Source organism: Molossus molossus, unplaced genomic scaffold (genome assembly GCF_014108415.1).
Source record: "Molossus molossus isolate mMolMol1 unplaced genomic scaffold, mMolMol1.p scaffold_m16_p_4, whole genome shotgun sequence".
NCBI lineage: Eukaryota > Metazoa > Chordata > Mammalia > Chiroptera > Molossidae > Molossus > Molossus molossus.
In genome coordinates, this window is record NW_023425377.1 from 108,628,194 (window position 1) to 108,644,667 (window position 16,474).

The window sequence follows — 16,474 nt, forward strand, 5'->3', positions numbered from 1 at the left end:
TGGTATTGTTTTCCCTCCCCAAACCATCCTCTCCGAAAGCACCAAGAAGAGGCAGGCGATGGGACAGGGGCGAGGCCGGAGCCCAGGTGCCCGTGAGGAACTGCGGACGTCTGCCTACACGCTGCCAGAACACTGTCTACACTGGGAGGATCTCCAGGTAACAGTCAACAAACACCCAAATGTACAAGTACTCCAAAGGTCACAGTCATTGCACTGTAAGATATATTTTTTATTACTTGGTGGCTAACACAAACCTCACCAAGCCGATGTGTCTTAGGACCTGCACTAGTTCTAAAAGGAAACTTATGCTCCCTCCAACCCCATCAGACTTCCAGAGTGACCGACTCCCTTCCTCCTCTTGTCCACACGCCTGATTTTCCGTGTCTATTTCATGAATACAGAAATGCATTTGTATTATGAGCCACCTGCGATTTCTTTCTCCAGGAAGATACAAAGAATACGTGAATAGAAAGGAACTTGGGTTAGTTCTGTATTCACATAAGCAACATTATGCCCATCGACCCGGCAATGGCTGAACTCACTTCTCTCTGACAATGTGTCACCAATGCTGTTCAGCGCTGGTGGGACGACCTCTGTCTCAGACTACTAATTCCAGTTCCTATCCATGACACACCCAGATCAGCTTTCCCACAGCCCGCGTGGCGGGCGTCCGGGTCTCTCTGTGCTGTCCTGAGCTGTCCTGCTGTTCACTCCAAGGGAGGAGGAGACTAGGGGATAAAACGTATGTGCGCACGTCGGGTCTTCCGTGTGAACGCTGTGTCGTGGAAGCTAGATAGGTGTTCACTTTATCTTCCGACAGCAGTGACTTTAAGAGGATTTTACCCTTCTCTCTCATTTTTTTTTTTAATCCTCACCTGAGGACATTTTTCCATTTTTGTTCAGATAGAGGGGGAGGAAGAGAGAGAGAAACATCGCCGTGAAAGGGACACATCGAGTGGCTGCCTCCTGCACAACCCCAACCAAGGCCAGGGACAAACTGCAACCGAGGTCCGTGCCCTTAGCAGGAACCAAACCCGGGTCTCTCTGGACTGCAGGCCGACGCTCTAACCACTGAGCCAAACCGGCCAGGGCGATTCTACCCTCCTCTTAAAAAAAAAAATCTGACCATAGAAACTCATGTTGTCAAGTCAAAACACATGAACTGTTGTTTTCTGGCCTGCTTTATTTAGAAACAACAACTCAAAGATTTTAATCCTAAAAAATAAAATAAAATGTACGTATCGTCAGTGAATATCAACATCTGTAAAGTGACACTTTCGCAGACAAGCCCCCAAAGGTCACGGGCGCAGAATCCAACACGCACCAGTTTCCCACCGGATCTGTGCTCGAACGGGATCATGTTGAATTTCTTGGCCGCCTTCCGGTACATGCAGTAGTGTTTGACCCAGCTGGACCCAAACGGGGCAGGCCCTGCAACGAGAAACAGAACCTTCTGTGTCCTCACAAATACGAGAGTGTGCACAGCGCCACATCCCGAAGAGGAAAAGCCCAGCGAGCCGCAGGTAAGGCAGCTCAGGAAACCAATCAGCAAAGACTGCGCCTTCGAATAGACGGGAAAACCGGGCACACAGGCCAAAGAGTCAGGTGAGGAGAGGTCCCAGAGGTTCGGCAATATAGAAGTGAGTTCAAGACTCTTTCAAATAGTTTACTGGGCTGTTATCTCACACCCATGGATCTCTTCACTGTGAACTACATTTGCTTGTTTCTAGGAGCGGGGTGGGGGTGGAGAGAGATAAACCAGAGGACTTACATGCACAGACGCGTAACCAGTGGACACAGACAACAGTGTGGTGAAGGTGAGGAGGGTGTCAATGGGGGGAAAAGGAGGGACATCTGTAATACTTTCAACAGTAAGATATTTTTTTAAAAAGGTCATGAGGGGCCCTGGCCGGTGTGGCTCAGCAGTTAGAGCGCCAGCCCTCAGACCGCAGGGTCTCAGGTTTAATTCTGAGTTAAGGGGTTGCAGGTTCAATCCCCGGCCCCAATTCAGGGGTGCATGCAGGAGGCAACCAATCAATAAGTCTCTCATACTGATGTTTCTCTCTCTCTCTCTCCCCTCCCTCCCTACCTTCTACTCTCTCTAAAAATCAATGGAAAAATTATCTTCGAGTGAGAATTAACAACAAAAAAGTCCATGAGGGTTTCAAGCATTCGGTTCAATAAACGCGATCATTTTGGATCCAAGGCCGGCCTTCGACCTGAGGCACCGTAGGGTCACAGTGCTCACAAAAAGCACCTGGTCTAGAAATGCAGCTGCTGTAGGTGCCCTGCAGCTGCCCTTCCTGGTGACGGCACAGCCACGCCTCACCAGGAAGTGTGGGGAACAGACTCGTAAGTATTTGGTTTTCCAGGAAGCATGAAGAACACGAAGTATGAAGAGCTGTCCACATGGGCACCAGAACATCCTCAGAACCACGTCTGACCCCTTGCTAGGTCAGTATTGCCACCACCAGCTCTTAAAAGACAAGGGTCCATCCATGTCAGGGGGACCCAGCATCTAGAATTTCAAGGGCCAGTAAACAAGAGTTAGGCCCGACACAGGTGACTTTGTGGTTCTCTCACCAAGCAAAGACATTTTTAAAAAGCAATTAACACAGTCGTGCTGGTGTGGCTCAGTGGTTAAGTGTTGACCCATGCACCAAGAGGTCACCGGTTCAATTCCCAGTGAGGACACATGCCCAGATCGTGGGCCCAATCCCCAGTGGGGGGCATGCAGGAGGCGGCCAGTCAATGTTCTCTCTCATCAATGTTTCTCTCTCTCTCTAACAAAATTAATAAAGGGAAAAAAAGTTTTTAAAAAAGCAATTAACATCTATTATCACCAATATTTCAAAAACAAACAGGTCAACCTTCTATACCTAAAAATCAAGAAGAACAAACTTAAAAGGGAAAAGAAGTCATTTCAAAGAAATGCATTTAGCTTCAGGAAACGCGTTACGTTATCTTGGCGGGGATGGGGGGCTGAGATGAAGGGGGTTCCTGACCACAATAAACCTTATCTCAGACCACCATTAGTCCACAGATTAGAAGTAGAGAACCCCTGGTGTGTCTGTTATCAACAGCTGGCATCGTATCTTGTTCCACAGTTCACAAAACTACTGCACAGATATTTCATTCAATACTAAGAATAAAACTGCAAGGAGAGGATGGTACATGACTGTCATTTTCACCTAAGAATCAAAACAAAACTTAAGCTTAGACCAAATGCCTGAGAAATGACAAAGTCAAACCTTAGAGTCTCTGACCCCATATAAGCAAGGTCATCCCCCTAATTGAGCTGTCATCCCCCCAACACCCACACGACCCTACCCGCTCTACCAGCTCCGACCACACAGGCAAATGCCACATCTCACACCCATCCAAGCTGCGGGAAACGCAGGAGAGGGTCGACCCGGACTCCAGGCTCAGCCCAACTCCTCCGGCCCCGAGCAGGTGTATGATCTCGGGGACACTCCCTACCTGGGGCGCGTCCTTCCTTCTCTCACTGGTAAATGGGATGACAGCACCTCCACTTCATAGGCTCTTTCAGTGGCACAGGGCACTAAAGTTCTGTCCCACCCTTGTCCCTATCCTAAACTTATTTAATTCTTGCCAATCCAATCAACACTGAGATTCAGAAGACAAAGCATGAGAAGTCTCCGAGTTCAGCCACGCCACCTTCTTCGTGACGACTAACGCCCAGATCAGAGGGGCCGGTGGAAAAGGAGCCACCCCTCTGCCACCGCACAGAACACCACCTCCCACTCCAAGCACAGGTGCCACGTGACTGTTTCAGGGCCACCTCTGCTCCGGAACTGCCCAGGTTGACCGCCGCTAAACCCGCCCCGCCTGACAAATGAAATGAACACGAAAGCACCCTGACTACAACCAAGGGGGGAGGGGAAGAAACAGCAAACACAGAAATATTTTCACATTCTCCTCCCTCCTACTAACTAGCAGGCAGGTTCTGCAGTTGACGATGTAAACTGGAAGAGCTTCACTGTTAAAAGAAGACCAAGCAGTCCAAAGTCAGGGTCTCTGGGTGCCTTAACTTCAAAATAAGGGCCCGCTAAGGCACTCAACAGCTGCTGAGAGACAACACCTAGAACTCGGTGAGATAAGTCAGGACACCATCTAGGAACGACTTTGATAGCCACGTGCAATCAACCTGATAATTGTTGTAAGAACACACGATCTCAGACTGTTGTGGAGAGAAATGATTTGAAGGAAAGAGAGAAATAGGTCCCTCTTTAAATAATTTTTCTTTATTGATTTTAGAGAAAGAGGAAGGGAGAGGGAGCGAGACAGAGACACTGATGAGAGAGAACATCGATTGGCCGCCTCCTGCACACTCCCTGCTGGGGATCGAGCCCGCAACCTGGGCCTGTGCCCTGACCACGAATCGAACTGGTGACCTCTTGGTGCATGGTCAAAGCTCAACCACTGAGCCACACCGCCGGGCCAAATAGATCCCTCGTGACTTCAACAAAGAGAAGTAGGGTTGTGGGAAGGGGTTGGGGGAGGGGGTGCATCTGTAGTATGCACTGTTTTACCCCGCTTTATGTAAGGACTTGAGAATCGGAGCATTTTGGTATCTGCGGGGTCCTGGGACCAATCCTCCTGAAGTTACTGAAGGCCAGCTATATTTGAGTGTGTGTGTGTGTGTGCACATGTGTGTGCACGTGTGTGTGCGTGTTGGTGGTGATAAAGGTGGGGGTCAGGTAAAAGGAGACCGCCACACCTCTCCTTCAGCCTCGGGCCAGGTCGGCTCCCTCAGGGGCAAGTCTCAGCAGAGCCGGGGCAGAATCCAGGGGTGTGGCCGGAAAGCCCAGTGCTCCCCGTCCCCTCCTAGAGCAGGGATGCATTCCCCCCCAGAATGCAAAATACACCTTCTGGATGGGAGGAAGCAAAGCAAGTGATAGGAGTAACTCCTCCCAAAACAGCCGAGCCCCGCAGCACGGCGTCCAAACCACCCGAGGGACCGGCCCGCGGCGGCCTCTTACGTTTCTCCTGCACGTACAGGTAGCCTTCTGCCGTGAACTGACTTGCCCGCTTGTGGTCCTTGGGATTCTGTCGGATCTTGTTCATCAGCTCCTCCACCTCCGACCTCGTTCCCTCGAACCGATTCCGCGTCTGACAGGGACACAAACACGTGCGAGGTGTGAGTTGTCGCGTGAGTGTTTTTCGTGTACATTTATAAGTCTCTGGGTAACTGTATTACATTTGCAGCGTCTTTCTATAAATGTCTCAAATATGCCCAGCCTTTCCAGCGTGCCTCTGTTGAGAAAAGGGAAGCAAAGAACGTGGTGAAACTGCCAACAGAGCGGGCAGGGTAACTGGAGAGCACTTACTCCGCAAGCTTGCTACCACCAGAATAACTCTGCTCTTCGACCTGAGAATTCCGGCACCTGCTTCTCTCACGACCACTGCAACTTAGACACTGTAAACATGAGGGTCACACAGTGTCCACCTGGGACGTCTCTCCTCGGCAACAGTCGGCCTGACTCATTACTACTATGACACCAGCAATATGTCCAAGTGCTCAGAATCTGAAAGACGCGATTCTTCTTTTAACCTTAAATATGAGCATCGTTTTGTCCAGGTCAGGGCAACGGCACTTGGAAAATGACGGTTCTTCTCAGAAGAAGGGGGGGGGGGGGGAGGGGGCTCACCTACAAATAATGTCTCTGACGGCTGGGGAGACAGATCTCGTTTCTGAAAGCCAGCAGACGCGGCCTGCCAGTCTGTCTGTCAGGGGGCAACGGGGACAACGGACACACTGGGGAGGGGGCAGCAATGCCCCGGTGACTGAGGAGTCGGCACCAGTGAGTGTCTGGAAGATGCTTTCATCCACACTAAAAAAAAATTGCGTTAATACTAAAAAACAGCTGATACACAACTGCGGTGGACCAGAAACGAAAAGGTTCTACTGATTTTTCTCCTCTCTCCTCCCTATGATGAAAGGGGTCATTGAGGGTCCTCACAGCAGACACACAGAAGAACGGCAGATTTTTTTTAAGGGGGTGGGGCATCTGACAGATGTAGATTATAAAGCAGAAACTTACCTACAGAGACTTCAACCCAAGCTGAGGGGGTTTTGAAAGACCTGTTTATGTGACAAGAACTTCCAAGGCTGCAAAGCGGGTGGACCTCATGTGTCGATGGCCACTTCCCATGTCTTCTGTCTCCAGGGTTTCTTACCTCAATACCCACCACGCCCTGGTCTTATTCGCCTTCTATGTCACTTGGCTGAGATTCCTCGCAAACCTCGCTTCTTTCCATGTGTTTTATACACACACATGTATATGCCCACACACGTATATATGTACACACCATATCTGTATAGACGGGAGTGTGTACCTACACATGCATTCCTATTTACCCCATACTCTTCATTATTTATGTTAATGTTCAAAGTGTCTGAAATTTGGCCAGCAGGGCTATGGCTCCTGTGTCTTTAGACATGCCCCCCAATTCTCTGAGTAATCCCTTACTTTCTGATCCAGAAAGGAGTCCCAGGTTCATCTCATACTTTTTCTCTGGCCCAGTCCTAAAATCAGCCATTTCCCCAAAGGAGCCCTTGTTCCTGTTACCGGAGGGCAAAGCAAGATCCGGGCTTCATTTTGAGTAAAGGGGCCCTGCCCTCCCACTCTACACTGGCCCCCCAGTTAGGGAGCCGGCTCTGCTCGAAGGGTCTCGTTCAGGCCAGCCCTGCACTTGACAAGCGAGGTTCAGACAGAAAAAGTGAATTTCCACAAGTTATACAGCCAGTGAGAGGAGGGGGAAAAAGTCAGGATTATAATCTTCTAAACTAACGATGTGACATTCTTTCTACAACACTGTGTTCGGCTGCCTGCAAAGCTATTCTGAAAAATCACAGTATCACTAGACTAAACATTCCACGGCTAATTGTTTAAGTTAGGACTAATCTGTACGTGTACATTGTTATATATTTTTAAATTCTATTACATAAAAGAATGATGGGGGAAAGAAGACCTACTCTTTTAGTCCTTTAACCCAGCTGACTGTTTAAACAATCTGCACACATCAATTACAAAACACAAGAGATTTCACGATCTACAGTCCCACTGTAGGAACTATGGCTGAAAATAGTAGAAACAAAAGCTACACAAGAACCATTCATCCTCAGTTTCTAAGACGTTCAGAAACTGAAAGGCAGCAGACAGCAGAGACTGCTGCCCGTCTGCATGTGTGTCTTCGATTATGTGCTAGGAGTTTGTCCCAAAATCCACTCACTGAATTGCTAACAGGACCTAAAATTATACTAAATAGAACCTGAATGGCTATTCCATGAGCACACTGCCAAAACTGACCCAAGTATGGAGAGAAACAACGTCCAACCACCTTCTGAACAAAATCACATACAGCATATTGTTTAACAAATAAAGTTGTCCTTATCGAAGACCTACTGAAAGCATACATCTGCCTGGAAAATAATACAGCCAACAGCCACTAGGAAGCCAATATATTAGTGAATATAGGCTTAAACCCCAGAAAAGAAATTCCTCCTCATGCCATACATCTACCTGGAAATAAACATCAAGTAAGATAGACAGGTAAAAGAGAAGAAAACTAGGTCATTACAACTGAACTGCTTTAACTCTGGACTGCAACTGTCTTTGCCCTGCTTCATACCAGAGGGCTCAGGGCTGCATTACCTTAGAACTACCCCACAAAGTACAGGGCGACTAGAGTTAACACTGCTCTGTGATAGATCTGAAAGTTGACAGAAGAGTAGACCCTAAAAGCTTTCATCACAAGGAAACAAATTTTTTTGGTAATCATATGAGGTGACAGATATTAACTAGTTATTGCAGTAATCATTTTGCCACATATGTAAGTCATTATTCTGTAGACCTTAAACTTACACAGTGTTGTCTGGCAATTATATGTCAATAAAGCTGGAAAAGTAAAAATTAGAAATAAACAAATTATGTGAATCTTGATTATAAAAACATACTTGGTGACTTCTGAACATGAGAAAAATTAATTACATGACATTTTAAAGAGAGCCGCCAGGTGGCAGAATTCCGTAAGCCTCCCCTAGTTGGAGAGCAGTTTGTTATATGTTAATTGACCAGAAGGTGGCAATGTAGCCTCAGTTTCTCAGTACGAACAGATCAGCCTAGTCTTAGTTTTAAAACTTTTCTTACAACAAATAGATCAAAAATACACGTCTCAAACATCTTCTAATTCCAGGAAGCTTTCATTTCCTTACATTCTGAATGTTGATCTGTAGTTCCATTTTGTAGTGATTGAAATCTTTGGCAAGTTCATGGCCCTGATGATAGAAAGTAAACATTCCCTGAAAAAATGACAGCATCTAAGACAAAAAAGAAAGAGTGACATTAGCACCAAAAAAGAATAAAAAGTCACTTATTTCCTTCTATCTCACTGTGATCCTACTGAAATAAATTAATTAAAAGGACATCACTAGAACTGAAATCAATCTAACTGCACTTATTAATTTGCCCTTTAAAAGGGTCTGTTATTTTTCCTTAAATATTAGAGCCATTAGACAACTTTTCTAGCACAATGTGTAGGAGAAATGGAATTCTACACCATACATGTATTCTTTTTAATCAAGAGAATTGCTATATCCATTTATAATTAAAATTTTATCACTGTGGGTTGACAGAATCTGTAAGGAACGTGAAATCACAGCATCAGAGAGCTAAATGACAACCAGTGTAGTACAACCTGCTTTGTCCAAAGGACATTCAGACACTGGGCAGAGAGGGGGCCAGAGGGGGCCAGAGGGGGCCAGAGGGGGGCAGAGAGGGGCCGAGGGGGGCCGAGGGGGGCCGAGGGGGGCAGAGGCAGGGCAGTAATTAAGCCCTGAGTTTTCTAACAACTCTCCACCTCCCCCTCTCAATTAGAAGGCAGCTGCTTCTGCCCCACATGTGAGTAAATCTGAAGTGAGTAAAAGTGGTTTCAGGTGAGAGTTAAGGAAACCTTGAAATTCATTTACTTCAGAATGTCACCCAGTGAATGGTGAGGAACTTCGGACTCTGACATCAAGTGGCCACGAGGGGTCAGTTCCCAATCTCAGCCCTGTTAGGAGACCTGGGGCAAACTACTGAAACTTTCTCTACTTCAATCTGCTCATTTGCTGAGATCGTGAAAATAACTCCGCATGGAGCTATTCTGCGGAATAAAATGCAGGATCACAAGAAAGGACTTGGGACACTGACTTGAACAATGACTGAGCATCGTAAATACTCAATAAATGTCGCCCATTGTTTCACATAAAAAGAAAGCTTTAAGAAAACATTTTCTCTAACGTGGGTTAATTCTATCACTCCAACTGGACCACAGCATCCATGAATGCCAATTTTTAATTAATCATCGATCTTTTGTTTCTCAAAATTATATACACAATGAGTAAATAGTAAGGGCAAGTGAATTTTATACCAATGAAGCTGTCTTTTTAATCAGACACAAAGACATCTACATTAAAATTAACATTAAAAATCAAATTCCAGTGTTTCTTGGTATTTTTTGCTAACACCCACAGTATGAAATACACTTTACATTTTGATTCAGAAGATAAATACATTCATGTATGTGCATAAACACTAAGTGCTGACGCTATTAGAACTAGAAGCACAAACAAAACTCGTGTTTCTACACTAAGTATAAGACAATGTCAGAATAACTCACAAAGTAGTTTCAAATGTTCCACAAACTGGTTCTTAACTTAGGTGGCCAATGGCATCATAACTTGTATTAGAAATAGCGTGTTACCAATAATTATTGAAAGTACCCAGGTTTTGCCCTGGCCGGTTTGGCTCAGCAGTTAGAGCGTTGGCCCACGGACCAAAGAGGCCCGGGTTCGGTTCCCGCTAAGGGCACGTACCTCAGTTGCAGTTTGTCCCCGGCCCTAGTTGGGGTTGTGTGGGTGGCAACCACTCAGTGTATCTCTTTCACATTGATGTTTCACTCTATCTCTTCCTCCCTCTCTCCCTCCCACTCTCTGGAAAAAAAAAAAAAGTACCCAAGTTTGCATTGGTGTACCTGCTTTGCACTGGTGTGCTTGCTTTGCAAACAAACTTGAGTAGAGTGAAGATTATCACTCTCACTCGCATTCCAATATCACTTCTTCCACAGGGATTTTCATTAACAGTGAAATTGCCGAGTCTTCGAAACCATGTCCATTGGACATGTTAGAAACAATGTCCATTACGAGTCGCTGTGCACCTGAGGCTGAGAACCACAGGTGTGTGGGTGACTCCTGACTTCACGGCTGTACACCCACCCTTCACAGGCTGTGATGTCTTCCTTCATGTGTGTGCCCTGCAGCCTCTGGAAGGCGCCCATTAAAGCTAGAATGGAAACCACTGCACCACACCACACCAGTCGACCATCAGCTGCAATACTTACGGGTTCCACGAATTCAAACTTCTTTCTTTCTTGGATTTCCTGCAGCTTGCATACATATTCGAGAGACAGTTCATAAAAGTGCTGCCGGTTTTGCTCCACTTGGATGTCTGCCTGCGTTCAAATAATCGAGGGAAGTCGAATTAGAGATGGTGCCCTGCCGGTGTGGCTCAGTGGTTGGGTGTCGACCCATGCACCAAGAGATCGTGAGTTCAATTCCCGGTCAGGGCTCATGCCCAGGTTGTGGGCCTGATCCCCAGTGGGGGGCATGCAGGAGGTGGCCAATTGATGTTCTCTCTCATCGGTGTTTCTCTCTCTCCCTCTCTCTCAAATCAATAAAAAAAAAAAATTTTTTTTAATTAAAAAATAAAAACTTAGAGATGGCAAGGAGTGAAACTTGATCAGAGATCTGCAAAACTCTGGTCCACAGGTCAAGCATGGCCCACTGCCTGTGTTTTCTGCGTAAAGCTGAACTGGAACATAGTTATGACATTTCGTGTATGTGCCACTCAGGGATGGCTGCTTTCCTGCTACCACAGCAGACCTGAGTAGGTTTCAACAGGGACTCATGGTCTGCAAGAGTCCAAAATATTTGCTATCTGAGTCTTTGCAGACACAGTTTGCCAGCCCTGGTCTATGGGATGAGGTTGACCCTGAAGCCCTGATGATGACACAGTCAAGGTCTTCAGGAAAAACCCAAACAGCTGACACCCAAGGCTGAACACATAAGTCAAGTCTCACAGACAGTATGCACATGCACACCTCTCCAGGATGGCCAGGAAGAGGCTCCGTGTGCGTCCACAAAGGCAGCAGGTGCGGGAGGGCAGTGATCCAACACCTTGGGGGCCCGGCTCCCTAAGGCGGCCAGGGCTGGAAGCCCACCGCACTCGGTCGTGCTCCGGCCCTGGGCGTGAACAGGCACCAGGGGGGCAGGGCACTACCCCTAGAACCGGTTTCAGCTTCTCCTGTCGAACCAGAAAGAAATGGGAGCGGAGCGCAGTTCCGCAGAGGGACAGCGAACTCCGGTCCTAGAACCCATTCCTACGCCACCAGGTGATACACGTCCTAATGTGGCTAATCTTAACTTCTAAAATCATTTACCTAGACATGTTTCCAAAAACAGATATACAAATGGCAACAAGTACATGAAAGGATGCTCAACCTCACCAATCATTAGGGAAATACAAATAAATGAAAACCGTGAGTTCCCACTTCACACCCATCAGGAGGGCTATGATCAGAAATACAGGAAATTAGTGTTGGAAAGAATGTGGAGAAACGGGAACCCCTGTGCACTTTTGGTGGGAATGTAAAATGATGCAGCTACGATGGAAAACAGTATGGCACGTCTCCAAAAAAATTTAAAACAGAACTACCAGATGATCCAGCAATTCTACTTCTAGGCATATACCCAAAAGAACTGAAAATGGAGTCTCAATAGATATCTGTACACCCATGTTCATTGCAGCATTATGTACAAGAGCTGAAATGTGAAAGCTATCCAGGTGTCCACCAAGAGACAGATGGATAAATACAATGTGGTGTTTACACAAAATGGAGTGTTTTTCAGCCTCAAAAATGGAAGAAAATGACACATGCTACATGGATGAACCTTGAGGACATTTTTGCTTTGTGAAATAAGCAAGTTACAAAAGGATAAATACCATACAATTCCACTTATGAGGACCTGGAAGAGTCAAATTAAGAGACACAGAAATAGAATGGTGCTTGCCAGGGGCAGGGGGTGGAGAAAATGGGTTCTGGACACGGATGGTAAGAGCTGGCAACCATGTGAATGTACTCAATGCCGCTGAACTGTACACTTGGAAATACTTCAAGTCATAAATTTTATATTTTGTGTATTTTACCAGAATAATTTTTTTTAATTTTTGTGGAGGGGAAAAAAAGTATTTAACGTAATAATAAAAACTTTTTAGCATCAGGTTATGTTTTTAAGCAAAATAATATTTAAATATAAAAATGAGTGTTACTAAGCCAAAATGAGAACTTCTACCTAACACTTGGAATCACGATATGTTTATGCCTCTAAAAACCAGAGTTTGATAGTTCAGTCACCAGCAGTTAACAGGCACAACTCCCAGCAAAAAGCAATGTAATTTTGTTGAGTATTTAACAAAATAAAGATATAAGGCACTATGAGTAGCTTCTTCATATCATTGTTATTGGAAAATGTCCTACAAGAGAACTATACGAGGGTCAGATTTAGCAAGTTGGTTCTCCCTCCTGGTTGCTGGGGATACTGCAATCACCCCAGCATTTCCAGTCCACTGCTAGCCACATGCCCGATGTTCCGACTGTTCGGAGCTTCCGGACCGTGTGCCGTGCGATTAAATCACCCTGACATTAAAGTACCCTGACATTGCCAGTAGCCCACAGTTTACAACAATGCCACCAACAGCCAATTATACCTAGCAGCATCCTCCTCAGCTTGCTCAAGTCTAAAAGGCAGTTACTATATGTGGTGTAATAATATATCTGGTCTGTGCCCCAGGTTCCTAGAACAAATCTCAAACCCACAAAACTTCCTGAGTGGTGGGAGTGTTGTTTCGCATACACAGCAGCCCCTGCAGAGCACACCTGAGATTATGCTAAGGAGGGAATGAGGTGAGGCCCCTAGACAGCTGGAGAAAGACCAAGTGATCAAAGGGTTGGAACTTCAGCCCCGCCCACACCTCTGGGGAAGGAATGGGGTGGGGAGGGGGCGGGACAGATTCATAAAACTCTTAAGAGCTGATGAGCTTCTATGTTGGTGACAGGAATTTCTATACCTGGGCCCCTTCCAGACCTGGCCTAGTACGTCTTGATCTGGCTCTTCACCTATATCCTTTATATCATCCTTTACAATAAAGTGGTAAACGTAAGTAAATAATTTCCCGGGTTCTGTGAGGCAATGCAGCAAGTTAATGGTAGGAAAGGTCAGAGAAGACTGGATAAAAGGTAACCTGTGAGTGGAGAGTATTTGAAAAAGCATCTGAAGAAGTGCGGGTCCGGGTTAGAAATAGACTGGGCAGTAAGATCTGGTGCCAAAGCCCGAGTCAGAATCCACCTGCCCCAGGCCGGCCCGAGCACGGCGGCCCACGTGGGGTGGGCACAGTGGGGTGGGCACAGTGGGGTGGGCGCAGTGGGGGCCTCTGCAGGGAGCTGTGGGAAGGGTCTGGGGGAGAGGGCGACCAGAAGGCTCACTCTGCGTTTCGTATAGAAAATAAACTGTCGGAATTCACTGGAGGGACCAGGGAGCGCATTACGAGGCTTCTGCAGGGAGCTGCCGAGAGATGCCAGCAGCTGGGCCGGGGTCGTGGGGGTGGGCGAAGCGGGCACCCTGAATCTGTTCCGAAACTGAAGACACGCCGGCTGGTTGGCTGTGGATGTGAGAAGAGGGCCAAGCACGCCTCTAAAGATTCTGCCTGAGCAATATTTAGAACGATATACCCAACTCGATAGGGAAGTGGAAATGGAAATTAACTCGGGGCAGGACAATCCCTTCGGGATACCTGGAAATGGGGGGGAGGGGGGCTAAAAAGAGCCTGTATAAACCACAGCTGTCCTTTCACAATTGGCAGCGGCAAAGAGATGAGGAGCAGGTGTGACCATTTGCAATTTTCTCCATAATATGGAACAAGGAGAACGGGGGAGCCCCACCTACCTACGGTATTGTCATGAGGATTAAGTGATAGAAAAGCTTCTTTCTCTTTTCCAAACCGTCAAATGCCACCCAAATATCAGTCAATGGTATTAAAGAGACAAAGGAAAGTGTGACATGTGGGTGATGTCAAAGTGACCACACACAGTCTGTAACGACGTCTGACATTTAACAAGATCCCAGGTTCGTCCTGTTGCTTATGTCTGTCTGAGGATTCTTCAGTAAGAGTATTGGAGTGGCCGGTGACGCCTGGATTCCTTATGTGTTTAAAAATAAGCAAATGAGGGGAAAAGTCACAATTTTATAGGATGAGTCAAGCCTAACAGCTGCACAGAGCATTATTTTTAATGAAAGCATATGTTCCCAACTGAAAACCACTGAGTTTGCATTCAAGTGTGTAAGAGGGGGAAAGCAAGCGGCAGGAAATTTAGAAATGAGGAAAAGGAAATTAGAGATAAGATATAAATTCCTTTCTCCTTATGTAGACTCCCTCAACAACAACAACAAAAAGAGTCTATTAACAAAAGTAAAACAGATGTCCGCCTTCCAGTGAGGCGGAACCTCCTCAATCTCCAGCGTTAAATACGATTAATGCTGCCTTCACATAAAAGCAAAATGGTCTGTGAGGCTTATTAAGTTCCATTCACTTCTTCAAGAAATCTTGAAAGCCAATTAATGACTGTTTTCCTGAAAATAATATTGTAATACTATGAATCCACACTGAATGGATCGCCACAAGATGCATTAATTATTTTGTGTCTTTTTCCACAAGAATTCTTCTTCCTTAGTTCAGGGGAATACATGTTCATTTTTTTTTTTTTCCATCTCTAATATCCTAGATGAAACGTTTTTAACTCCTGGCCAGTGTGGGTCAGTAGGTTGAGCGTTGTCCCATGCCTCAAACCGTTGCTGGTTGGATTCTCAGTTAGAGCCCATGGCCAGGTTTCAGGCTCGATCCCTAGTAGAGGGTGTGTAGGAAGCAGCCGATAGATAGATGCTTTTCACATTGATGTTTCTCTCTCTCTCCCTCCCTTTTCCTTCCTCTCTCTCGAAAATTAATAAACCGTTTTGTTTTTTTTTAGTTTAGTTTTGTTTTTGTTTTTTTAAAGAAAAGCTCCTTTAAAAAAAAAACAAAAGACATGCAGGCCCTGACCAGGTAGCTCAGTTGGTTAGAGCATCATCCTGATACCTCAAGGTTGTAGGTTTGATTTCTGGTCAGGGCACATAAAAGAATCAACCAATGACTGCATCAGTAAGTAGAACAGCAAATCATTTCTCTCTCTGTCTCATAAATAAATAAATTTAAAAAGAAAAAAGACATGCAAACAATATATGGTGACTAAAGGTGGCTTGACTTTGGGCACAACACACAATGCAATCTACAGGTGATGTATTACAGAATTCTATACTTGAAACCGACAATCTTTTTAATCAATGTCACCCCAATAAATTAACACATATTTTCAAAAGACATGCACTCCTTATTACATTTAGAAACGAATGAAAAGAAAAAGAAAAACAATACCTCTTGTAAATGTGAGTCTTTCTTTTTTGCTGATAAATTCAAATGTTTATCAATTAGGCCATAGTTTTTCTCTGTCTCTTTGTCAAACTTCTTTTTTTCCTCCTACAAATCAGAAAAACACAGGCAACTACGATTAAACAGGGGGAAAAAAGATGCATACACATAGTAAATCCATTGGGAAGCTCAAAATATGAAAAATAATCTGAAAAGGAAAGAAACACCACGAAATGTGATGAAGTTATTTGAAAAATCTACCTGCACCCACACCACTGCTTATTAATCATCAAGACGGCGTTAGAATGGAAGAATCACTTTTTCTCTTCTTTTTTCCCTGAATGAGCGTTTTTCCAAACCCGTGATTTTTCAACTCTGCGTACTCGTCAGTGTTTAGAATTAATGCCAAGTCACTTGTCCCGCATTTTTTAAAAATGTCAAAGAAGAATACATAATGAAAACATCAAGCTTAAAAAAGCAAACTTGCTATAGATTTTGACATAAAAATGAAATTCATTTAAAACTAAGTAAGTTTTTCTGTCCATAAAAAGAAATACTACTACTACTAATAATAATAATCACATTGGGGGGAAAAAATCTTGGGAAAGGTTCTTCCTACCTAAACTCTCTCTCGCATGACCATAACAATAAGATCCTCTGCCCACAAATGCCATCTACTTTCCCAACCTCTGCAGTGATTTCTAGAACACATTCTGAAGGGCCTAAACTAACACTGACTTCCCTGTGCGAAGACCCTTGTGGTTAAGGTTACAAACATCTCTCAGGCACTGCGTAGAACTAGCATTCGCCTGCGTAGAACTAGCATTCGCTTTCTTTTGCCACAGACACTCTTTGAGAAAACAAGTATCCAACATTTTAAATGCAGAAAAGGC

The 16,474-nt window shown here is 45.3% G+C and overlaps 1 protein-coding gene across 1 annotated transcript in view; it reads right to left on the reverse strand.

Annotated features, from left to right (window-relative positions):
• Positions 1–16,474, reverse strand: part of ARHGAP10 (Rho GTPase activating protein 10) — a 280,473-nt gene that overhangs the window by 156,337 nt on the left and 107,662 nt on the right. Inside the window, exons 5-9 of the mRNA XM_036240821.1 lie at positions 15,588–15,689; positions 10,405–10,515; positions 8,240–8,344; positions 5,004–5,133; positions 1,325–1,431 (exon numbers count right to left, since the gene is read on the reverse strand). Coding sequence (XP_036096714.1) covers positions 1,325–1,431; positions 5,004–5,133; positions 8,240–8,344; positions 10,405–10,515; positions 15,588–15,689 — 555 coding nt within the window. The remainder of the gene's footprint in view (positions 1–1,324; positions 1,432–5,003; positions 5,134–8,239; positions 8,345–10,404; positions 10,516–15,587; positions 15,690–16,474) is intronic.